The 25,627-nt window shown below is 45.6% G+C and overlaps 2 protein-coding genes across 2 annotated transcripts; both read right to left on the reverse strand.

Annotated features, from left to right (window-relative positions):
• Positions 1-1,165: 1,165 nt before the first annotated feature.
• On the reverse strand, positions 1,166-17,939 carry LOC138825167 (T-cell surface glycoprotein CD8 beta chain-like). The gene is made up of 6 exons (XM_070019568.1): positions 17,879-17,939; positions 13,944-14,306; positions 10,688-10,774; positions 5,856-5,945; positions 4,159-4,195; positions 1,166-1,807 (listed from the first exon to the last, which is right to left on the reverse strand). The coding sequence occupies exons 1-6, from the start codon at positions 17,907-17,909 to the stop codon at positions 1,795-1,797; spliced, it is 621 nt and encodes a 206-aa protein (XP_069875669.1). The 5' UTR covers positions 17,910-17,939; the 3' UTR covers positions 1,166-1,794.
• A 4,755-nt stretch (positions 17,940-22,694) lies between these two features.
• On the reverse strand, positions 22,695-23,393 carry LOC138825192 (lysine-rich coiled-coil protein 1-like). The gene has a single exon (XM_070019575.1). The coding sequence runs from the start codon at positions 23,391-23,393 to the stop codon at positions 22,695-22,697; it is 699 nt and encodes a 232-aa protein (XP_069875676.1).
• Between the last annotated feature and the right edge of the window lie 2,234 nt (positions 23,394-25,627).

Below are 25,627 nucleotides of genomic sequence, written 5' to 3' on the forward strand. Positions count from 1 at the left end.
CGAAGATGACAGCCAGGAGACACGTTGAATGTCAGCTCCTGCAGTGGGACCAGGGCCTTGAGGCCCATGCTTACTTCCACTGTGGACTGGGTTTGAGCCCAAGGAGGGCAGACTGCATGCAACTGGGCTTGGGTCTCATCATTTGTACAACACGGCCAAGGCTAGAAGTCTAAATTAGCAAGCTGGAGGAGTCAGGTCTCTCCACCCCTGACCCTTTCCCCTTCTCATCTCAGCAGGGACGATGGGGAGAAAACCTTTGCTTTCCCAGCACCATACCATACCCAGTTCTACTGCAGCCCCACCTCAGATGCTGGGAGGTGGCCATGCTGCCTCTCCCCGATGGCATCTTTTCTTTTCTGCCAGAACTAAGGGTTAAACTCAGAGGTTTGTGCTGTTCCTTAGTTTAAGGTTGTTGGAGCTCTACCACTTGAGCCAAAACTACTTCTGGCTTTTTTTGCTGGTTAATTGGAGGTAAAAAGCTTCTCCAATTTGTCTACTTGTGCTGGCTTGGAACCTTCATCCTCAGATCTCAGCTTCCTGAGTAGCTAGGATTACAGGCATGAGCTGTAAGCCAGTGCCTGGCTTGCTTTCTTGTTTTGTGTAACATTTTTATATGCTGAACACAACCTCTGAACCTCTTAATAGTTCCCACATGCTTTTCTCTGAGCTTGCTGGGAAAACAGGTGGGACTTTATTCTCTTTGTATACCCAAGTTGCACTGGGCTTTAACTCCATAGTTTCTAGACAACCAGGGGTTAAGACCCAGGCTCTCAAAAGGTAAGAGGCTTCTCTCTTCCCACTCCAGCTCTCCATTGCTCCTTTCATGTTCCTATTCTGACCATCAAAGCTGAGAGGTAATAATCAAATGAATGCACAGAGACCCAGATGTCTCTCACCTTCTCTTTGGTGCAAGACTGTCTTGATGCCAGGATTCTGGGGACTCAACCAAGAGTGGATAGGGTACTTTGGAGTGAGCCTGGAGGACATGCTGCTGGAGACACTGATGGCCTGGCTCTAGTACCTTGGACATTGCTAACCTTCCAGCTTTTTCCCATGGTGGATACCATGGGAATTACAACATGCTTGGGGGGCAAATAAAGATCTTGGATACAAAATGAAGTCATACAAGTTTTATCCTTGTGTCATTTCAACGGATCATCATCTTTACTGTAGACAGGTTTTTCCTCTTCATTTACATCACAGGAGCCACTTCTGTGATTGACTCAGATTTTATTTTTATAGCTGACACATTCACAGCAACACAGAGGAGAAGAAAGGAAGAAATGGAGGTTGGGAAATTTCCTGCTGGGAGAAAAAAGTGACATATCTTTCCTTATGGGTTTCCAGCTCTAAAGGAAGACCTGAGAGACTCACATGGCTGTGTGGATGGGAAGTCCTAGGGCTGTTGTCCCAGTTGCATCCCACAAGTGACCCAAGAGTCAATCAGGACAAAGCAACTTTCAAAGATGGTAGCTGGACAGCTACCACTCAAGGTCCCAACCCACCCAGGACAAGTACAGGAACTGGCAGTATTGCCATGGTAGCTGCTCTTAGTTCTCCAGCCCACTTGTGAATGTCCTAAAGCCCCCTTTCTAAGACTCTCCATGGCTCAGCAACAAGTCGCCCTGCGCTTGAGGTCCACAGAAAGAACTAGCAGCAGTTCAATGCAGGATGCTTGAGCAGGGTAGGGGGACCAGCATTGCCGCAGGTGTCCCTTTTCTCTCTTTTGTGCAGATCTTGTGCATTACTGACCACAGTCTTTTCATAGCCGGATACCAAGAGCACAGTCTCTGGTTATTTGTGAAACCTGCAAACAACAGCAAGTTGTAAGATCACTTATTTTCTGAGCAAATGGTACCATATTTTCTGTAGCAAGAGACAAATGGCAAGCTGGTAGTCAGAAGGCTGAGATCTGATGATCACAGGTTCAAAGTCAGCCCAGGCAGTAAAGTTTGTGAGACTCCTATCTGCAATTAACTACCAAAAAAAGCTGTAAGTGGAAGAATGTGAGTGGGAAAAGCTCAGGGACAGCATCTAGGCCCTGAATTCAAGCCCCAATACTTGGGGGAGTGGAGGAGAGGGAGAAAGAAAGAGAGAAATAAAGTAAATAAGGGGGAATGGGGTTCTAGCATCCCAGAGACTAAGCATTTTGTGCTAGGAAGTTTTGGGGGCTTACCTCAATCATTTAAAGAAGTTAAAATATAGCACAAAATCTCTAGCTTTGAACAATGTTACTTCCTGCAGGGTCTTGTAAGGTGAGTAACTCACAAAGGCACATTAAGAAGCAGATGAGGGGATGGTTCCCACTGGACAGTCAAAGGCCGGGAAACATCTATTTCAAACTGCAGCTGGAATTTGGAAGAGCTGATCTTCAAGACCCAGGGACTGTTTTGGCCACATGTAGGTCATGATAACAAACCCATAAGGGCTTTTCAAGCTTCCTCTATGCCACAAACTCTTGTTCAGATAATATCTTCTAAGTAAACCCCAACAACAGAGAGCAGAGCTGTTTCTAGTGAAGAAGGGGTAGGGTGGGGAATGCAGGGACCCCCCAGGGCCACTCTGAGCTTCTTCCTTGTCTCAGCTGCTTCTCAGGAACCCTGGCTTGCCAAAGCTTGAGACCCTACCTCCAGCTTCTCCCAAACTGGCATTAGATCACAAGGAACAGATTAACAAAGAGGATATGTGGGCACACACCACAGGCAGCGCCCAGAGTAGGCTCCCTCACCATAAAAGGTCATCATGGGGGAGATTTTGAACAGAACTTTCTGGGGGGGGGGTCTAATTTAGACAGTTACGCTTAAATTATTATATCTTAAGTGAGGTGGAGGTAAGTATTTTCTAAATCAATCCATAAAGTGAAACAGCAACCAGGCCCAGATTTCAAGCCCCATGACCAAGCCAAAAAAAAAAAAAAAATACAGCTGCATGGCTAAGCAAATCTTATGTATGATACTGTAGCATTTGTAAAAATGAGAGCTAATGTGGGCATGATCATTTTAGAGTATTGAAAAGCACATTTTGTTTCCTGGTGGTTAGAGTCATAGGGTTGAATTTAGTTGTGTCAGTTTGTTCTTTGACTCCTTAGAACTGGGGGCTGAACACTTTCTGGTCATTTCCCTAGCAGGCTTAACAGAAGCCATGAGATTGGTACTGCCATTCCATTTTACAGATGGGAAATTGGAGGCTCAGAGAGGTGAAGTGCCCCAACTGTAGCCACACAGCTGCAGAGTGGCAGATGGGCCTTCAACTCAGATCAGCCACTATCTGGAGCCAGCACCCCTGAGCACAAGATGTGGTGGTTCTCTTCCACTTAGAGATGTATCCTCTCCCTCCCCCACCCCCATGTGAAAGGAGGTGTTCTGAGGATCAGATGAATTCATGAAGTAGATATGACACAGTCTCTATGTTGAGAAAGAAAGATTAGATCCAAGAGTGGGGTCCTAACCCTGGGGATGGGGAGCAGCTAGAGCCTCTAGCTTTTAACAGCCTTTGTTTTTTTGCCAAGATTTGCCAAGATCTGCAGAATGATTTTGTATTTATTTGCTTGTATTTATTTATTTACTCTTGGTTCGAGACAGAGTCTTGCTCTGTTGCCAGAGATGACCTGGGTTTACTATCCTCCTGACTCAGACATCCTAGTGCTAGGATTACAGGTGTGTATCATGCTTGCGAGCTAAAGGGCCTTTATTTTTGGATGCTGCATTGTGAGACTGAACCTTCGGGCTTGCCAACTCCTAGGATCAGATAGTGCCCAGGGTGGGAGGTAGAACAAGGACGTGTGTGTAAAAGGGGAAGCCACTGCTGGTGGGACAGCTGGCTTGGACTCTCTCCATGATGTGCAAAAGGGGAGAATGAATTCCCCATCTCCTGCAGGCCTGGCTGAATGAAATGACAGGTGGGGAGGGGCTGGACTGAGTTCTCGCTGGTGTCCTAGGCTTGTGAAGGTTGACTGTTATCTCTGGGAAAGCTGAGCACTCAGCTTGTTTTCTGTGACACACATTGAGCGGTTACTCTGTATTTTTGTTTACTCAGGTTAACTCTTTTCCAAATGGCCACTCCATCTGTGCTGGCATGTAACGTCAACTCCTGACTGCAGCAGGGGCTACATGCAGCACAGAAGCTAAGGAACCAGGGCCCCGCCCAAGGACCACTCACTGTTTCATGAAGTGAAGCCGGGCTCTCCTTCGCAGGCCTGGAAGAACAGAGCAAGTACCACAGTCAGCAGGGGCTCTGGACCAAGGGCACCACGCCCAGGGATGGACAGGAGGAGGAAGGCAGCTTCATCCCCACCTCAACCTCGTCCCTGTGCCAGGCTTGCTCCCAAACATTCCACACCCATCAACCCCCTTTAGGTTCACTGAAGCTTATGAGTTGGATACTACTACAAGGTCCATCTTAGGATGGGGAAACAGAGGCACAACAAGCAAGTTATTGAGTAATCTACCCAACTAGTATCTTAAACTAGTATCTTAAGTGGGAAAGGCAGGATTAAAAGCATTTCCATCATTCTGTGTCTTTAAACTCTTCTCTCTTGTCCTTCATAATAGGTCAGGAATGAGAAATCTCATGGAGGGGCATCTCAAACATAGCGTGGGTACAGGGATAAGCAAGATCTCCCACTGGGGTGAAGGGAAGAAATGTAAATGTGTCTCAACCTCTATTACTCTTTGTCTTTGAGGTACAATAAATAAACATAGCTAGTTGCAGTTAGTCTTGGCAATTTACAATTACCAGTAAAGGGGCTGGGAAGGTGGCTCAGTGGTAGAGTGCTTGCCATGCATGCATGAGGTCCTGGGTTTAATTCCTTAGTACCACATAAGCAGAAAAATCCAGAAGTGGCACTGGGGCATAAATGGTAGGTCACTAGCCTTGAGATGAAAAGCTCAGAGACAGTGCCCAGGACCAGAGCTCAGGCCCACAACCCACAAAAAAGAAAAAAAAATACCAGTAAATAAGAAAAAGTCCTTAATCAGAGAAGTTTGTAGATCATGGCACTTTAGTAGGTTCTTAGAGTGGGATACCCAGACCCCGAGGTAGGAGCAAGGGATGCAAAGCTATGCATGCACATGGGTCACCATTGCCATCACGTGGTCCCAGAGACCTGTGGCTTGCCCAAGTTTAGGGCCACCAACCTGCCCATTTTATAGAAACCCAGGGAAGGGGAAAGTAACTTGCACAAGGAGGCATGGGTGAGCTGAAAAGCTAGAGGCAGTCTGAGCTTCCCCTCCACTGATGACAAAGCCAGTCGGTTAAGAGACCATGAGAAGAGATGAGCCCAGGTCTGTAGTGGCCAAAGACAGCAGCCATCTGATTTTCCCACAGTCCCTTGGAGGGGGGACTTCCGGGAACTCCACTCATACCATTGGCTATCTCACCTAACTCCTGGGCCCACATCCTGCATCTCTACTACTTGGGCAAATTCCCATCTACAGCACAAGCCTCATGCCCGCTTCTCTGGGAAAGACTTTACAGACTGTAGCCCTGGCTGGTAGACAATGTTTTACTCCCAGGCCAGAAGCCAGGCAGGCAGCACTGGAACAAAACATAGATCCATCTGACTCCAGAGACTGGTGGGCTCTCCTTCTGGCAGCATAGGATCTGAGATGTGGAGTCTGGAGATGTGGCTCAGTGCTAACATTCATTCTCAGCAAACATGATAAACTGGCACCTCTTGACTTCCTCCAACTCCTTCTCCCTCCACAAAGAATCACTTCCAGAACTACCATAGGTTCTCTGGGGCCAAATAGCCACCAGGCTGCTGTCTACTGCACTAGAGAAGGAACTCCCCCTCCCTCCTGGACCTTCAGACAGGAACTGGGGACACCAGGATGGCCTGGCAAGGGGCAACTCACAGTAAAGGCGCATGCTCACACCCAGGGACACCAGCAGAACCAGGATACCGGCCACCAGCAGGCTGAGGGTGATGAGGCTACATGTTGGGCCTGGAAAACACACAGGACACTTGTTCAACACTGAGCATTTGAGGCAGGCAGATACAGAAGGAGGAAAATCACCCAAGACCAGAACCCACTTTTAGGAGAGTGCTACTGGTTACATTTTGGTGTACTTTCTTCCTATCTTTTTTTTTTTTTTTTCATGCCAGTCCTGGGGCTTGAACTCAATCTGGGTGCTGTGCTTGAGGTTTTTGTTTTGTTTTGTTTTGCTCAAGGCTAATGCTCTACCACTTGAACCATAGATCTACTTCCAGCTTTCTTGGTGATTTACTGGAGGTAGGAGTTTCGTGGATTTTTCCTACCCAGGCCAGCTTCAAGCCATGATCATCAGATCCCAGTCTTCTGAGTAGCTAGGATTACAGGCATGAGCCACTGGTACCTGGCATCCAATCTTTCTTGTATTCACTTTGAACACATCAAGATCTATCTATCTATTTATCTAGCTAGCTAGCTAGCTAGATATCATCTTCCAAATTTTTTTTTTTTTTTTTTTTGTCGGTCATGGGGCTTGAACTCTGGGCCTGAGCGCTGTCCCTCAGCTCTTCAGCTCAAGGCGAGCGCTCTACCACTTGAGCTACAACACCACTTCCGGTTTTCTGGTGGTTTATTGGAGATAGGAGTCTCACGGTCTCTCCTGCCCAGGCTGGCTTTGAACCACGATCCTCAGATCTCAGCCTCCTGAGTAGCTAGGATTACAGGCGTGAGCCACCAGCGCGGCTCATCTTCCAAATTTTTTAAAAATAATTAAACTCAGAAACTATGTTCAAAGGAAGAAGAAAATTCTCATGCCTAGAAATGAGATTTTATTTAAACTATTTGATGATTTTGTATTTGAATTTCACAACTTGCTGGCTATATTTTTGAAAGGTTTGGACTAATTATATTTTTATTGTAAAAAAGTTTTATATGAGGTTAAAATGTCCTGAGAGCTAGGTGCCAAGTAGTTCACACCTGTAATCCCAACTACTCAGGAAGCTGAGATCTGAGGATTTCAGTTTAAAGTCAACCAGTACAAGAAAGTGCATAAGACTCTTACCTACAATTAACCAGTGGAAAGCTGGAAGTAAGGATGAGACTCAAATGGTACAGTGTTAGCCTTGAGCAGAAAAAGCTAAGAGACAGCCTATAGGCCTGAGTTCAAGTCCTAGTACTGGCATTAAAAGAATAAAACAACAATGACAACAAAACTCCAGGTAAGGAGCAAACAGCATTGGTAATTTGATAATTTTCTTTTCTGAATTTATGTGTTCGTAATTTCCATGGATATATAAGTTACTTTAAAAATTCACACAGTGGACCATCCTGGGCTAGTTTTCATGTTTTACTCTTTCAAATCACTCACCCTGATAATTGTTTCATGTCCTGAAACTGATATGAAAATGGGAACTACAGATTCATAGACTTTAACTATTTTTATTTTTGGCCAGTCCTGAGGGTTAAACTCAGGGCCTGGGCACTGTCCCTGAACTTTTTTGTTCAAGTTAGCACTCTACCACTTGAGCCACCGTGTCACTTCCAGCCTGAGGAATCAAACCCAGAGCTTCATGCATGGTAGGCAAGCACTCTACCACTAAGCTACATTCCCAGTCTGTCTATTGTTAATTGTAAGAGGTACTGTCCAATGCTTTCTCTTCCTTCCCACCCACTAATAGTGCACCCTGCTCACCCTTAGTATCACTGAGTTTTAGTGTTTGTTTTTCTGTCTTGGTACTGTGGTTGAACCCATGACCTTGTGTTCTCATTTGGCATTTTCACTTATAGCTGGTGCTCTACTACTGGAACTATGTCTCCAGTCCTGGTTTTTAGTTTTATCAGTTCAGTGGGGGAGAGGACAACAGTATTTCACTTTAATCTTTTGATTTTGTGTGAGCTTGGACTTTTTTTTTTTGTCATGGGGCTTGAACTCTGGGCCTGAGTGCTGTCCCTCAGCTCTTCAGCTCAAGGCAAGCACTCTACCACTTGAGCCACAGCGCCACTTCCGGTTTTCTGGTGGTTTATTGGAGATAGTCTCACAGACTTTTCCTGCTCAAGCTGGCTTTGAACTGTGATCCTCAGATCTCAGCCTCCTGAGTAGCTAGGATCACAGGCATGAGCCACCTGACTTATATTTATATATATTGAACACTTGGAATTTTATTTAGATGGTGGAGACATTATAAATTAGATTGTGCAGATGGTTGGGTAACTAAGTAACTTTGTAAAATTCATTAAGTCTGGGTGTTTAAAATGGGGAAGTGTATGGTATGGAGTTTTATCTGAAGGAAGTTTTAAAAAGTAACACACATGGGAGGCATCCTGAGGAGTGGACGTGATTGGATTGAAATCAACAATGTACTACATACCTATGGCTCCTTTATTTCACCTGGCTTTGCTGGCTCCTCCTGCTTCCACATATCTATCTTCTTTCTTTCTTTCTTTCTTTCTTTCTTTCTTTCTTTCTTTCTTTCTTTCTTTCTTTCTTTCTTTCTTTCTTCTTTCTCTTTCTTTCTTTCTTTCTTTCTTTCCTTCCTTCTTTCTTTTTTCTTCTTTTTCTTTCTCTCTTTCTCTCCCTCTCCCTCCTCCCCTCCCCTTTCCTTTATCTTCCCCACGCTCCTCTCTCCTTTTGAGATGGAGTCTCATCGTGTTGTCCAAGCTAGTGTCAAATTTGTGAACTCAAGTGAATTTCTGGCCTCAGCCTCCTGTGTAGCTGAAGATGTCAGGCACCGTATTTGTGTTTTATACCATTAACCTTGTAGCCTGCCTAAACTCCTTTAGATGAAGTTGTCCAAGCATAATATGCTACGAGACAAGGTCATTCTGTCCCCACCTCCATTCGGTAAGACTTTGCCTTTCTGAAGTTCTGATTTTTCATTACATTGAGACATCATGTGGCTTCTCCCATCCTTATCTCCAAGGTTCTATTCAGTACCCTCCTTGGGTACTTTCATATTTTAAAACAAAGCAACCCAAGCAGCACAAGGTAGTGCTGTGGATTGGGGAGGATGGTGTCCTTGTGGTTTCTTCTCTGGGTGACAACAGATGGCAATTTCTGTGTGACAGCAGTAAACTTGGTGGGGGGGAGGTTGAAGTTGAAGTCAGTATTTTTCCAGAAACTTATTTGGGCTGATGGGTTCAAGGAAAGTGTACCTTCCCTTCCCTTCCCTTCCCTTCCCTTCCCTTCCCTTCCCTTCCCTTCCCTTCCCTTCCCTTCCCTTCCCTTCCCTTCCCTTCCCTTCCCTTCCCTTCCCTTCCCTTCCCTTCCCTCCCCTTCCCTTCCCTTCCCTCCCCTTCCCCTCCGCCCCCCCCTCCACCATTCTGGCAGAGAGGTGTTTGATACAGAAAGGCACATTTACTCTGCTCATTAGCAAATATATATTAAGCTCATCTTATGTGTTGCATCCTGTAAAGTATCAAAACTGGAAAGTTTTAAAGTGCTGATTCTTTGAGTTGGGTCTTTTTTTTGGGGGGGGGTCTGGTCATGGGGCCTGAACCCTGAGCCTGAGCACTGTCCCTCAGCTCAAGGCTCAAGGCTAGCGCTCTACCACTTGAGCCACAGCGCCACTTCCGGCTTTTTTCTTTTTGCTTATGTGGTGCTGAGGAATTGAAACCAGGGACTCATGCATGCAAGGCAAGTGCTCTACCACTGAGCCACCTTCCCAGCCCTGAGTTGGGTCATTTTGTTAGTTAGCAGCTTCATTAGGATATAATTTGCACATCATGAAGTCCATCCATTTAAGGCATACAATTTGATATATTTAAAATTCTCTGAGAACTGGGTGCCAGTGGCTCACACCTATAATCCTAGCTACTCAGGAGGCTGAGATCTGAGGAGTGTGGTTTGAAGCCAGTCCAGGCAGGAAAGTTCATGAGACTCTAATTTCCACTAAACTCCAAAACCAAACCAAACCAAAACACCAAAAATGGAGCTGTGGCTCAAGTGGTAGAGCACTAGCCTTGAGTATAAAAGCTCAGGGACAGCACCCAGGCCCAGCGTTCAAGCCCCAGGACTGGCCTCCCCCGCAAAAAAAAATCTTCAGAGAATTGTGCAACAACCAGCATAATGTAACTTGAGAACATTTTCATCTGCCGGGAAAGAAGCCCCTATATTTTAGGAATTATTTCTCACTCCTCCTCAGAGTGGCACTCATTCATTTTCTGTCTCTATGAAATATCATACTCTACATATTTTATGTCCGTGGAATTATGAAATATGAGGTCTTTTGTGACTACCCTCTTTCACTGCATAATATTTCCAAAGTTTATCCAAAATTAATCAATTTAGAGACAGGATCATGTTATGTAACCTAGTTGGCCTTAAACTTGCGGTCCTCACACCTCAGCCTCCTGAATGCTGAGATTATAGGCATGTGCCACCATGATCATCTTCTTGTTCCATTGTAATGGCAGGCTCACATACTGGTAACCGATTTTGTAGTTGGTAGACATTTGGGTCATTTCTACTTTTTGGCAATGAGGAACAAAGCTGGTGTGAAGATGTTTTATTAGGTCTATCCTCACTGCTTTGCACTGCAAGGATTTGACTGTCCTCTCTAAACTGTGACGGCTATTATACTCAGGATCTCTTCTAACCCCAGTTTGGTGTGTGTGGGGGGGTGGAGAAACAGGCTAGAGACCCAACACTTGCCAAAGTGCTTGCAGAAAGATGAAAGGAAAGGAGGAGGGAGAGGGGGAGGGAGGAAGAGAGGAAGTAGAGAGGACATCTGTCTCAGAGCTTGGGGGATGGAACTCACCCTTCTGGGTCACTGGGTTGGGGAACCGGCACATTTTCTTCTTGGTAGTCTTCCTGGTGGGTTGGACGGTGGTGGGAAGAACATCAACTGCAGACAGAAAGCAAAGCACACATCTTAGCCAGCTAAAGAGCAGCTAGACTAAGAGACAACCCTGTATCTTATATGCAGGTATTAGAGTCCTCACGATGGATCACTGATCTCCATGATGCTACATGAACTTGCAGTCACACAGCAAGAAAGCTTCTCATCTGCTCTCAATATGTCTAGTATCTTGGATGGGGGGGGGGGGTCAGCTTGGTGTCTTGGAGAAAGGGGCTCTTGACCTTCCTTCCCAACCCGGAAGCCAGTGAGGAGGCCCATGTTAAGGAGATGCCGGCTCTGTTTTGCACACATGGCCTCATGATGGCTACTTAGTTTGAGATTAGTTTCCTTTCTCTTAGAAGTCCTTAAAAATAATGTAATATAAACTAGGTGCTGGTGGCTCATGGTTGTAATCCTAGCTACTCAGGAGGCTGAGATCTGAGGATCGTGGTTTGAAGCCAACCCAGGGAGGCGTCTCTTATCTCCAATTAATCACCCAAAAGCTGGAAGTTGGGGTGTGGTGCAAAGCGGTAGAGCACTAGCTTTGCACATAAAAACTCAGGGGCAGTGCCTAGCCCCCAAATTCAAGCCCCAGGACACACACACACACACACACACACACACACACACACACACACACACACACACACACACACACAAGTCAAACTCATAGATCAACCCAACGCCTTTGGTCATTAGTACTGAGGAGTGACTGTGAGGTCACCTCATGGCTCCCTTCTGGGGTGTCATGTCCTTACTGCTCATGGCCCCAGAGGTACTTTCATTCACCTCAAGAAGGCAGGGGCGCCGGGCGCTGGTGGCTCACGCCTGTAATCCTAGCTACTCAGGAGGCTGAGATTTGAGGATAGAGGTTCAAAGCCAGCCCGGGCAGGAGAGACCGTGAGACTCCTATCTCCAATAAACCACCAGAAAACCGGAAGTGGCGCTGTAGCTCAAGTGGTAGAGCGCTCGCCTTGAGCTGAAGAGCTGAGGGACAGCGCCCAGGCCCAGAGTTCAAGCCCCACGACCGACAAAAAAACAAACAAACAAACAAAAAAAAAGAAGGCAGGGGCTTCTCAACTGGTCCCTGGTGAGTTTGGAAGGGAGTTAGCTCTACAGGGCCCTTAGTTCCTTGGCTGGGCACAGAAACCTAGATATGATGTGGGAGCTCTTGGGGGTACTAAGAGCTGTTCTGTTTTAATTTCATCTGGCCCACAACAAAGTTCCCCTTGATCCAGCCTTACCCTCCAGTTTCAACCTCTCTCTGTGTCTTCCTGCAATGGACAGGCCCTTTGGGCCCATGGTATGCTTAATGGGCCTGAACTAGGCCCCATCTTTTTCCAGACACTTGCTCTATCACCCCGTCTTCTCCTCTCCAACACAGTCAAACAGATAGATTCTGGTTCTGGGTATCCAGGCTGTGGGTGAACTGGCATGATTATAAAAATGAGCTTTGGGGAGTTGTTGCCACTCTTGGGGTTCTGGGCAGCTTATGTGGCTTGGAAATAGGAAAGCCAGGTAGTGGTGGGTAGGGTTGGTGCTTTTGGGAAGTTTCTAGAAGTTTCTGCAAATCAATTATGCTTCTTCACCAACCACCTTCCTCAGACACTGAAATCTCATGAGTGGAAAGATGTGGGGTACATAGAGACAAAAACAATTAACCAAACCCAAACCCAAAGTCCCTCATTCTATACAAGAATCAGTACACTGATCTACCCCTACCTCCAAGAGAGACTTTCATTTTCTCAGAACCTCATGCTCACCCCACAGGGTAGGCCTGTTTGGTTTGGTTTTAGGCAAGGTCTCACTCTGGGCTCAGGCTGGAACTCATGATCTTCCTGTCTCAGCTTCCCAAGTATTGGGGTTACAGGCCTATATCACCTAGATGGTTTTTGTCTTTCTAATTATGCTTCTATTCCTAGTTGTCTCTACCTCTTCACTCCAAGATCCCTTGTCCCTCTCAGTGCCCCCTATAGGAGCAGGAGACAGGGACATAGGAGCCCTGACCATAAGTTGAGCTGGGATAGCAGGGCTCACTAAAGCCATACAAGGGACTGGGAGAATTTGCCAGAATCCTCCTCATTCTTGGAGGCTGAATGTGTCTAACATGGCAGCCATTGGTCACATGTGCAGCTTAGATTGCACAATGTGTTCAATCTGTATGCAGAAAGAATGCCACAATATTTCAGCAATACCTCATACTGGTTACTTACTGAAATGATAACAGTGTGGATAAATTGGGTTAAGTTTATGAAAATTAGTTTCTCTTGTTTCTTTTTCATTTAAAAAATTCAAAAATTTAAAATTAGGGGCTGGGAATGTGGCTTAGTTGTACAGTGCTTGTCTAGCATGCATGAAACCTTAGGTTCAATTCCTCAGTACCACATAAAGCAAAAAAGCCAGAGGAGGTGCTGTGGCTCAAAGATAAAGTGCTAGCCTTGAGCAAAAGAAGCTCACGGACAGTGCCCAGGCCCTGTGTTCAAGCCCCAGGGCTGGCAGAAAAAAAAAAAGAAAATTTAAAATTATATCTTTAGCTTGAATATATTTTTACTGGATGTACTAACTGAACTCACAGAACTGAAGCTTCCCAGGACTAAAGGAGTTAACAGTTCCCATGAAACAAATGAGAAGATTGAGGTTGCCAGAAAGGGAAGGACCTGCCTAATGCCATGTGGCAAATTAGCAGTTTGCTTACTCCCCAAAACTCTAAGGATAGGGTTCAACCCACAAAGAAGACTGAAGGCATCTACCCCTCTACTACCCTGGGAATGAATGCTCTCATTGGGTGTGCCCAGATAAAAAGAGCCTCCTTCCCTTGTGAATATAATCAGCATTTCTGAGATCCCCATCTGAGCAGGGACCCAGCTCTGCTGTGACTTGAAGGGCATAAAAACAGAACGTTTTGTCTCCATAAAAGCACAGTGCTGGCCGGGTGCAGGTGGCTCACGCCAGTAATCCTAGCTACTCAGGAGGCTGAGATCTGAGGATCATGGTTCAAAGCCAGCCCAGGCAGGAAAGTCTGTGCCACTTTCATCTCCAATTAACCACCAGAAAACTGGAAGTAGCAAGTGGTAGTCCTGCTGCAGAGTAGAGCTCACTGAGAGCTGGGCAGCCCCAGGGTCTGGTACACAGTAGGTGTATAATGCTCATTTATATAGTGCTAGCTTGTTCTTACCAACATTCAGTAGAATGCTCTTCCCGAAGGTCAGCTTAGGGGACCCGACAGTCATGCACGAGTAGATGCCACTGTCTGCAGGTGTCACATGCGTGATATTGAGAGTGGGCTTGGTCATGTCCTGTGACAAAGTTAGCTTCTCTTTTGTCACCCCTGCGTTGTATATCGTCGTTTTTTTTCCAGAATCCCAGTAGGCCAGGACATCATAGTAGCTGCCATTGCTGGGGTCCTGGTGTAATCTCAGCCAGTAGAGACGCGCATTGCTCGAGAAGGATTTCATCTGGCAGGGCAGAGACCCTATTTGGTGGCTCAGAACCTGCACCAGTGTAGGGGCTTGCTGGAAGGCTAGGATGCCTCTCAGAGCTGCAAGGGGGCAGAAGGACAGAAACCTTCAGCACATTTTCCTGGACAAGCTCATGGGGGGAGGGGGTCGTGTGTCTAGAGTCACACCAAACCATGGATCAAAGCCCAATCCAGGAAAAATCCTTTCAGTGACAGGGCCTAGGGGTAGAAGTGGGGGGAGGTGAGGGAGCTACTGGATTGGAGCCTCACAGAGATCAGTGGCCAGGCAGATGATTGCTATAGTTTTACATTGGGCACAGGAACACTTGGCTATTTGGTGATAGTAGACTAAATACCAGGCCCATGGCATGGATTATTTCAGTCAAATCTCAAACTGGCTTTGGGATATTTTTGTGTGTATATGGATGTGCCGGTACTAGGCTTGAACTGAGGGCCGGGTGCTGTCCCATAAGCTTTTTCGCTCAAGGCTGGAACGCTACTGCTTGAACCACAAATCCTCGTCTAGCTTTTTGGTGGTTAATTGGAGATAAGAATCTCAGGGACTTTCCTGCCTGGGTTAGCTTTGAGCCATGCTTCTCAGATCTCAGCCTCCTGAAGAGGTAGAATTACAGGAACTAGAATTACAAGAGCTACCAATGCCCGACTAGTTTGGGGATTTTTACCCCCATTATGCAGATGAAACGAATCTAGGCAAGAAGCTACTTAATCGAAGTCCCAATTACAGCTATTAATTTACCCAAAGTTTGAAGCCAAAATTGGTTGTCCTTAGCTTTCCCTGGCTGCCATCTGATGCACAGGCCTTCCTTCCCAAAGCTTCTAGCAGCTGAAAATCTAGGCATCATGGGAGAGGAGCCTAGACTCAGGTAGAGCACTTGGTTGATCTGCTGCCTAAAACAGGACCAGCCACCATTTCTGGGCAACTGTCTCCAGCAGGCACAATTATAGACATTTTTCCCCAATCCAGGTCCCGACCCAAACAAAAAGACAAGCACCCCAGAAGCAGGGCTGGGAATTCACTTTAGTATCAGAGGGGAAGGCCAAGTAGGCAGAGGTTTGCTCATGAGGAATAAGTGGGACTTACAGACCTAGCTGGAAATCCAGTCCCTGCTCTGCATCAGTGTGAGACATTAGGGGAGTCAGAGAGCAATGGCTTGGTGCTACTGTTCTTTTTGCCGAAGAGCATTGGAAATAAATGGGAGGACACGTGCCAATCGCTCATGCTTGCAATCCTAGCTACTCAGGTGCCTGGGATATGAGGATCATGGTTGGAAGCCAGCCCATACAGGAAGGTGTGGGGGACTCGTATCTCCAATTATTAGTAAAAAGCCAGAAGTAGAGCTGTGGCTCAAGTGGTGAAGTGCTATTCTTGAGCAAAAAAAGCTATGGGACAGTGCCCAAACCCTGAGTTTAAACCTTATTACTGCCAACAATCACACACACACACACACACACACACACACACACACACACACACACACACACACACACACACACACACAGCACCACACCATACCACACCACACCACACGGAAGAATGAAATAAAAAGGGAAAGGAGGGAAGGGAGGGAGGGAGAGAGGGAAGGAAGGAAAATGATATGGGAGAAATCACACTATACACAGGTAAATATCATCCACCAGTCTCATATCTCACATTATTGTTACTAATAATAAGTAAAATCTCAAAAAGGAGCAGAAGGGTTCCCTTCATGGCCAAGACTTCACTCACAGTTCCAATAAATACTATCTGACCTTTCATTTTGGCTTGGGACAGAGGGCCACTCTGTGTACCATGGAGAAGCACAAAGATGACACGAATCTGGGTGAGCAGAGGAGGCCTCTGTGTGTGTGGTGTGTGTGTGTGTGTGTGTGTGTGTGTGTGTGTGTGTGTGTGTGTGTGTGTGTGTGTGTGTGTGTGTGTAACACAGAGGAGCCAGCTTCCTGAGTTAGTGGCCCATGTTTCTGTGCTTGCAGCTGATACTTCATGGCCCCATGTGACCCTAGGACACAATGAGATTAATTTAAATTTAATTTATACAGACTGCACCTTCATATCACTTGAAGTTTCGACTTTCTTTTCTTTTCTTTTTTAGGTCTGAGATTGGGACTTAAACTTGGTACCTGATGCTTTTGCTTGTTGGCTGGCGCTCTACCAACCCTGAAGCTTTGACTTTCATTGACAAGGAATTTGCACTTGGTGCCAAGTGGCTTCTGGGGTTTCTTTTTTCTCCCCAAATGTCAGACTGCCTTTTCTAGTGGTGTCTTTGGAGAAATAGTCAATAATGTAGTATTTATGGAGATATGGAAGGCATGGTCATGCCTTCTCTCGCTTAATTCTCATCTGATGCTATGGGGAAAGAGATTGCTTTACAAGCATTTTACTTATGAGAAACAGAGGCTCAGGAAGGGTAAGAGTGTTAGATAAGTTACACAACCTGTATATAGTGAACCACACTTAAACCCTAGTCATGGGACCCCAAAACTTGAGGGTGAAACCTCTGAGTTAAAGAAGTCTGTGATCCACTCCTAGGACTTAGACACATAATGGGGCTACAAATACAGATGACAGAAGTCCTTCCAGAAAAGCCCAGAAGTGGCTCCTTAGTGTAAGGCCTGGGCTATAAGTATCTGTTTCCCCCTTCTGATTAAGACACATCCTGTCCCCCACCAAGATTCCCCCGCCCCCTCTGGGTCAGCTTGCTTCTCTGGCCACTGTACCTGGCCGTGACTGAGACCCTGCTGCTTTCTGGACACAAAGACAGGTTTCCAAGACACACGTGATCTCATTTGATTTCAGTAGCCCACTAATTCCATTTTCAAAGGAACCTGATATTTCTAGAACCATGGGCAATAATCTTCCCAGTCTTTATTGGCCTAGACTCATTTCCATGTATGAGGTCTCAGGGTTAGTGTCTGGTCTAGCTGGTAGGACGTTTTGGGGGGTTAGGGGTCACAGATGAGTGGGCATTTGGCCATCAGTCTTATTGGGAGCCAGTTTCAACCCTAAGGGAATCTGCCAACTCCAAACTTTCAACCTCAGCACAATGTCTTTGAGGAGCCAAAGTACCCACCACCCCTAATGCCAGAGCCAGAAGAGGAAGTGCCCAGCTAGAGCTGTCCCTGGACTGGCAGCACTGGGTGGCTTCTGTCCAATTGTGCCACCACAGCTTCCTGGAAGTAATAAAGATGTGTCTGCAGGACTCTCTGCCTGGGCCATGCATGGGGCAGGAAGGCCAGACGGGGCCCCTGGCACCTTCCTAGGGATACATACCTGTGGAGCTCCTGGATAAGGATATCTTTTTTTCCTTCTTCTCCGATGCCCTCCCGCTCACATCCTCCTTCCTTTCCCCTTCCCTCGCTTTCCTCTCTCCCTTTTTCCTGCCACACCTCCAGGCTTTTGGGCAGAGGTCTAAGACATAAGGCTGTGGATGCCTGGGCCGGTGATGAGCTCATGGAGGGTTTTATATTCCTTTCCACTCTCAGAGACTGTGCCAGCCAGCGGCCCCCACCGCTGTCCCCACAGCGAGGCTCTGAGCTCTGCCTTCTGCCTTTGAGACAACCATTTCCAAACCGGCCCTGTCCCCTGGTCTAGTTCAGACCATCCCCTGGGGAGTAGGGACAAAGTCCAGGCTTACCTGCCAGGAGGAGCCAAAGCCAGGGCTGCATCTTGGGGCCCCTCCAGGACAATCAGAGCAGAGGGCGGGCGGGGCACCTGGGGCCCCCAGTGGGGGTGGGGTGGGTGTTGATGAATAGGGGCGGGGCTGTGGTGTGTAGGGATGGTTAGGTCTCCGCCCATAGCTTCCTGGCAATTCAGAGGTCTGGGCTACACTGAGCCCACCAGATCCCCGTGCAAGGCAAGGCCTGACAGCGCTGAGTCGTGCCAAGCACCAGCACGTGTGTAAATGCCTCCTGACCCCTGGGAAGTGTTCAGGACAGGGTCGTGACCCATTGTGACAACTAGGCCAACTGAGACTCAGATCAACAGGTCCTGCTGGAGGATTGGTAGAGGGAATGTAATTGGATAGCACTGCTTTTCTTTATTGCTTTCTCTCTCTCTCTCTCTCTCTCTCTCTCTCTCTCTCTCTCTGTGTGTGTGTGTGTGTGTGTGTGTGTGTGTGTGTGTGTGTGTGTGTGTGTACAGGGGCTTGAATTCAGGGCCTGGGCACTGTCCCTGTGCTTTATTGCTCAAGGCCAAGTGCTCGCTCTACCAGTTGAGCCTCAACTCCACTTTAGGCTTTTTGATGGCTAAGTAGAGATTAAGACTTTCAATTTCCTGTCCTGGCTGGATCCTCAGATCTGAGCCTCCTGAGTAGTTAAGATTACAGGTGTGAGCCACACAGAATTTGCAGTGTGAACAGGGGATTGATGTGTCACTAGAGACAGTGGAGTAAGAACATCATGATCTCCAACCTCCAAACCCAATGTTCTTTCTCCTCTAGTACTGCTCATTATTGGTGATAGGCTTCACTGTACTGGGGAGAGTTTAAAGGAATTGGAGATGACGAAGCAAGTAGGGCCATGTCCTGAGTAAAACAGCTCAGCCAAAACCTCCTCCCCGTTGTCATATTGTTATTGTACCCAGGAGCAGTTGTCTTTGGAACTACAGTTTGAACTGAGGGCCTTCCATTTGTTAGGCAAAGCACTGTAACGCTTCAGCTGTACAAGCAGCCTTTTCTGTTTGAGTTTTTCTGGGAGGGTCTCATGTTTTCACCCAGAGTGGGTTTCAAACATTGATCCTCCAGTCTTTATCTCTTAGAGATGGTGTTACAGGTGCAACCCACCCTGATTTGATCATTTATTGAGATAATCTTGATAACTTTTTTGTGTTGTGTGCTAGTATTGGAGCTTGAACTCAGGGCTTTATGCTCTCACTCAGTTTTCTTGCTCAAGTCTTGTGCTTTAGCGCTTGAGCCATTCCTCCGGTTCAGCATCTTTTGCTGGCTAATGGGAGATAGTATCTTTTGGACTTTTCTACCCTGGATGCTTTTCAAATTTTGCTCCTCAGATCTCAGCCTCCGGAGTAGCTGGGATGATAGGTGTGAACCATAGTCTCCCAGATTTCAATAACATTTTTTTTTCCCTTGAGTGACCTCCAACCTCCAACTTCCCAGTCTCGTCCTTCCAGGTAGCTGGGATTACAGGTTTGGACCACCCACACCCAGCCCAACACTATTGATAATATTACAAATAAACCATTTGAAAGCATACAGTCCAGAAGTAAGTAGTGCATTATTCCCTATGGCTCCTTCCCTTCAGTTCCTGGAACTACTAATCCTTAGTAGTAGTTGGACTCGTCAGTTCTAGATATTTCATGTAAAGGAAATCATGTAAAAGATTGCCTTTAGTAAATGACTTCATCTACTAAACACTACATGCTTATGGTTTTTCTACATTGTCATATAGACCAGTTCTTCATTCCTGTTTATTGCTTGACATAGCCAGTTGCATTTACCATAGTTTGTCCATCTATTGATGAACCTTGGGATTGACTGCTAAGGCTGCCCTTTGGCTATTAACATGGGGCTGCTATAAACATTTACATGCAAGTGTATGTTTAAGTCTGTTTTCAATATTTGCGGGGGGGGTAATGTGCCATGCAATAGAGTTTCTGAGTCATATAATAATTGTTTAACTTTTTGAGGAACTGCTCATCTGTTCTCTCTAGTAGCTATGCCACTTTGTCATCACCAACAATGTAGGAGAGCTCCTGTATCCCCATATCCTCACCAGCACTTGTCACTTTTTTTTTTGCCAGTCCTGGGGCTTGCATTCAGGGCCTGGGCACTGTCCCTGAGCTTCTTTTGCTCAAGCCTAACACTAGATCACTTGAGCCACAGCAACACCTCCAGCTTTTTCTGTTTATGTGGTACCGAGGAATGGAACCCAGAGTTTTACACATGCTAGGTAAGCACTCTACCACTAAGCTACATTCCCAGCCCAGTTTTGCTTTTTTATTTATTCTAGGGGGTATATACAAAATGATAGTTCATGGTGGTTTTGATTTGTATTTTCCTAATGACATAGGATACTAAGCAACTTTCTAATGCTGGTTGGCCATTTATATTTCTTCTTTGAACGTCTATTCAAAATATTTGTTTCTGCCTACTTTTGGGTAGAAACAATGCTTCAAAATCACTGTGAAGGAAGTAACTTTCTCACTAAGTTATTTGCCTGTAGAGTGTGTGTGTATGTGTGTGTCTGTGTGTCTGTGTGTATGTACTGGGACTTGAATTCAGGGATTGGGTGCTGTCCCTTAGCTTGTTTGGTTAAGGCTGGTACTCTACCATTTGAGTTCTACCTCTACTTCTGGATGTTTCCAGATTCAGTGGAGATAAGAGACTCAGACTTCTCTGCCTAGATGGCTATGAACTTTGATCCTCAGATCTCTTAGCCTCCAGAGGAGTTACTTGCTGCTTTGTTATGATTTCCTGCCCAGGCTGGCTTTGAACCATGGTCCTCAGATCTCAGCCTCCTGAGTAGCTAGGATTACAGGTATGAGTCACTGGTGCCGACAGGTTTTTATTTTTTGATTTGTTGATAGAAGTTATTTTTCTAGTAGAACTCTGTGAGGTCCAAATCAGGAGACCAAAACACCCGAAATTTAAGCAAGAAAATTAATACAAAGTGTTGTTAGGTAAGAAAAGATGGCTAAGTGCACAGAAGACTCTAAAGCAGGTGGACACAGATTCTTTCTGGAAAGGGTCAGGAAGCAAACATGTGGCACATGTCCCTGGGTTTTGTGGCAGGAGGCCTGGTCGATGATACTATGTAGGCATTACTAGAACACAGAAAACAAATATTCATCCTTTTTATTGATGAAACCCATGATAACAATCATTGTAATACAGTTTAATGAATGAGAAGACAAAGATCCATTTTGTTTGGATAACAGTTTTCTCAGTTGAGATTCAAATGTGAAAACTATTGGTAGCTTAAGAACAATACAAAAGCAGATGGTGGCTGGACATGACCTGCAGGTGGCAGTTTGGCTGCTTTAGCTGAGCATTCTCTCCCTGTTGACTGGCTTGCTGGCACAGAATAGGGCAACTCTGGGAAGAGGAAGTCTTCTTTTCCTGCTTCCACCTTACATTGATCCTCCTGCACCCTCTACTGGCAGAGACTAGCATCCAGCCAACTAGCAAACAACTATAATAGTCTGCTTCACAAACCAAAAAAAAGCTGCCTGGGTCTAAGAGTCAATAACTTGACAACCAGCACAGGAACATTATAATAGAGAGTGATGCAAATGAGTCTACTCCACTCTGATGATTGCCTTTGGGAACAGTTACAGAAAAGTCTCATGTGATACCAAATTCAAAGTAGAAACACTTGGAAAAGTGAGTCTACTTCTCATCTCTCTTCAACCTAAGCCAACAGTGGGGCACCAGTGGCTTACCCCTGTATTCCTAACTACTCCAAAAGCTGGGATCTGAGGATCACTCTTTGAAGCCAGCCTAGGCAAAAAAATCTGGGAGGCTCTTATCTCCAATTAACCAGCAAAAAACTAGAAGTGGAGGGATGGCTCTAATGGTAGAGCCCCAGCCTTGAGTGAAAAGCTCTAAGGCACTTTAGCTAGGGCCCCAGTTCAAGCCTAGTACCAGCACAAAACAAAGATTTTTGAAGCCAAGATTAAAACAGCAGAATCTGGGCTAGGATTGTGGCTTAGAGTGCTTGCCTAGCACACAGGAAGCCCTGGGGTTTGATTCTTCAAGTACAACATAAGCAAAAAAAGCCAGAAGTGTTGCTGTGGCTTAAGAGGTAGAGTGCTAGTCTTGGGCAAAAGAAGCTTAGGGACAGTGCCCAGGCCCCAAGTTCAAGCCCCAGGACTGGCAACAAACAAACAAACAAACAAACAATAACCAAACAACCAAACAAAACCTGCAGAATTTCAGGGCTGCTTATAGTTAAAGCCCAGAGTATTAAGCCTCCAATCTGAATAGAACAGGAAGAGCCTTAAGTCTCTAGTTTCTAAATTCTGGAGAAACAGGCTTCAAGTTCCCAAGGTTTGGATATGGGAGCTTCTGAGCTTGCCAGCTCAGCCTCTAGTCCTTGGCATTCAAGAGTCCAGGTCTGCCAATTCTGGAAGAGCTTCTAGTCAGGCACCAGTGGCTCATGCCTGTAATTCTAGCTACTCAGGAGATTGAGAGCTGAGGACCCTGGTTTAAAGCCAGCCTGGGCAGGAACGTCCATAAGACTCTTATCATCAATTAACCAACAGAAAAACAGAAATAGAACTGTGGCTTAAGTGGTAGAGCACTACTCTTGAGTGACGAATCTAAGGGAGAATGCCCAAATCCTGAGTTCAAGCCCCAGGTCTGGAATTAAAAAAAAAAATCTATCCAGATACAGTGAAAGGACTTCAAGCAGCTGATTGGTAAGAAAAGTGGGTGGTTAATTAATTGCTTCAAAGTCATTTCACTCATCCATTTGGGATCCCAAGTTGTCTGAGCATCAATAACAACTGCCCAAGATGGCCTCATCCCACAAGTCCCTCTCCTCCAGACTTTCTTTGCTATGTCCCTTTTTCTTCCTGTGGGGTTGGCTTTCCACTTTGGGGGCATCTGCTCCATACAGGTGGCTCTTCATTCTGCTTGAGGAATTCTGTATTCTCTCTGACTCTGTCTTGGTTCTCTTCCTGTCAAGGCCCTGGTGTTCTTTGAGGGAACCTATCTCTGCACGGTACTTCCTCTTGCCCTTCACTGGGTCCTCTGTGGCAGCATCTCCTTCCTCTTCCCACTGCCTCCTTTGGCATCTGTCTTGATAGCCTGCTGGGTGGACCATGCTGCCGTCCTCCCAGGAGAGGCTATGACTTGGAAGCCAGGGACTTTTGGAAAAATAGTAGTGATTGTTCTGACAGTTGCTGGGAGATTCCAGCCTTTGTCTGGAGTGATGGATTTTAGACCAGAGAGGTACTTGCCTTTCCTCTGCGCTCAGCCTCTCGTAGGAAGTGGGGAAGCTGGGGAAGTTTCTGCTGAGGGAGAGTTGTTGCTCTAGCACTGGAGATCGGAAACTGATGTACCCTTCTTGGGGTACAGAGACTCCAGTTTCTTTTCTAAAGCAAATCTTTGGCTGTAATCCTCTGGCTCTCTGCTGTCTGATATAATCTTCAAGTTCATGTTGGAAAGAATCCTCAGTCTGAGAATCTTCCATTATATTGAGGGTGAATAAATTTCTGCAAGGGAAAACAGAAAGCAACTTTGTGTTTGATGTATTATTTTCCATTGACTATTCTCTTTGTTTTTTTTTTAAATCAGGTTCAAATTTCTAGGGGAGATTATTATGTCATGTACATTACATAACATATAGCCTTTAATGTTGAACATGAAATATAAATGACTAAAATGCCGTATATTTAAAGATCTGTAAATAGATAATAAATGAAACATATCAAGATAAAATAAAATGAAAGCTGGACCCTGATGGCTCACACCTGTAATCCTACCTACTCAGGATGATGCTGAGATCTGAGGATTGCGGTTCAAAGCCAGCCTGGTCAAGAAAGGCCATGAGACTCTCATCTCCAATTAACCACTTGAAAACCAGCAGTGGAAATGTGACTCAAAGTGGTAAAGTGCTAGTCTTGAGTGCAAAAGCTCAGGGATAGTGCCCAGGCCCTGAGTTCAAGCCTATGACCAACAAAAATTAATTAATTAATTAATTAAAATGTATCAGTGGGTACCTTTGGTTTAAAAGCTGTAGACAATTTTGGACGTTTTTGTTGTAAATTTTTGTAAATACTATTACTTTGTATAAAAACAAGATTAAATCATCCTAAGAAAGCAAAAAGAATATCAATATTATAGTAATTACTTAATTATCTATTGATCTATCTTAATTGAAATAGTTGGTGTGTGTTAAATAAAATTTACATAAGACATTGGTTTGGACTGAGTGCCTACAGTAGGCCCAACAGACCAAATCACAAATGGTGTTGCTGAAATTCCATACTACCAAGCAGAAAGGGAGATAGAAAAAGAGAGAATATCCAAATACCCAGTTTTAGCTGGCATAAAGAAGTCATAGTCTGGCTGGGAATGTGGCCTAGCATGCAGTACCACATAACCAGAAAAAGCTGGAAGTGGTGCCGTGGCTCAAGTGGTAGAGCACTAGCTTTGAGCAAAAAGAAGCTCAAGGACAGTACCCAGGCTCTACTTGCTCAGCCACATAAGATTTCTGAAAGTGCTTTTCATCTTTAATTCTCTTCCCAACCTTCCAGATAATGCAAGGACTTAGGACTACAAATGAAGGGCTGAGGACCCTATCTAAGAATGTGGTAGCTAAGCTGGGAAGGTGGCTCAGTGGTAGAGTGCCCACCTAGCCCTGGGTTTGATTCCTCAGTACCACATACACAGAAAAAGCCAGAAGTGGCGTTGTGGCTCAGGTGGTAGAATGCTAGCCTTGAGCAAAAGAAACTCAGGGACAGTTCAAGCCCCAGGACTGGCAAAAGGAAAAAAAAAAAAAAGAATGTGGTGGCTGACTGTTAAGTAGGAATAGTTTCATTAGGCTGTTAGAATAAGGACCATCAACACTAAAGAGGTTACCAGTGCTCTGTTCTGAAAAATTACCTCCCTTTTGCTATTTGTCTTTCTATTAACCAAAGTCCACTTGTGTTTGTGCTAAAAACAGAAAGCCTGTCTCAGCAGAACACACTATAAAATCAAACCACCTCTACTTTTAACCTCCAGAGCTGTTGAGTAGTATATTACTCCAGACTTTCATTGGCCAGGCATGGTGGTATATGACTATAATTCCTGTACTTAGGAGGCTGAATCAGGAATATTACAAGTTCAAGGACAGCTTGATCTGTGTAGCAAGATCTTGTCTCAATAACATTGAAAGAGGGCTGGGAAGTGGCTCAGTGGTAGAGTGCTTGCCTCATATGCCTGGGGCCCTGGGTTCAATTCCTCAGCACCACATAAACAGAAAAAGCTGGAAGTGGTGCTGTGGCTCAAGTGGTAGATCACTAGCCTTGAGCTGAAGAGCTGAGGGACGGCGCCCAGGCCCAGAGTTCAAGCCTCATGACTGACAAAAAAAAAAAAAAGAACAAAGGGTGAACAAAGTCAACAGTGGTACTCACTAGATACTATACTGAAAATGAACCATATAACTTGTGGGGGGGGGGGGATGAGAAGGAAAAACTTGGAGAGGGAGTAACATTGTCCAAAAAGAAATGTACTCTTTACCTGACTTATGTAACTGTAACCCCTCTGTACATCACCTTTATCATAATAAAAATTAAATAAAATATTGAGGGCTGGGATTGTGTCATAGTGTAGAGTGCCGGCCTAATATGCATGAAGCCCTGGGTTTGATTCCTCAGTATCACATAAATAGAAAAAGCCAGAAGTGGTGTTATGGTTCAAGTGGTAAGGTGCTAGGCTTGA

This window comes from Dipodomys merriami, unplaced genomic scaffold (assembly GCF_024711535.1).
Source record: "Dipodomys merriami isolate MVZ:Mamm:240054 unplaced genomic scaffold, mDipMer1.0.p SCAF_136, whole genome shotgun sequence".
NCBI lineage: Eukaryota > Metazoa > Chordata > Mammalia > Rodentia > Heteromyidae > Dipodomys > Dipodomys merriami.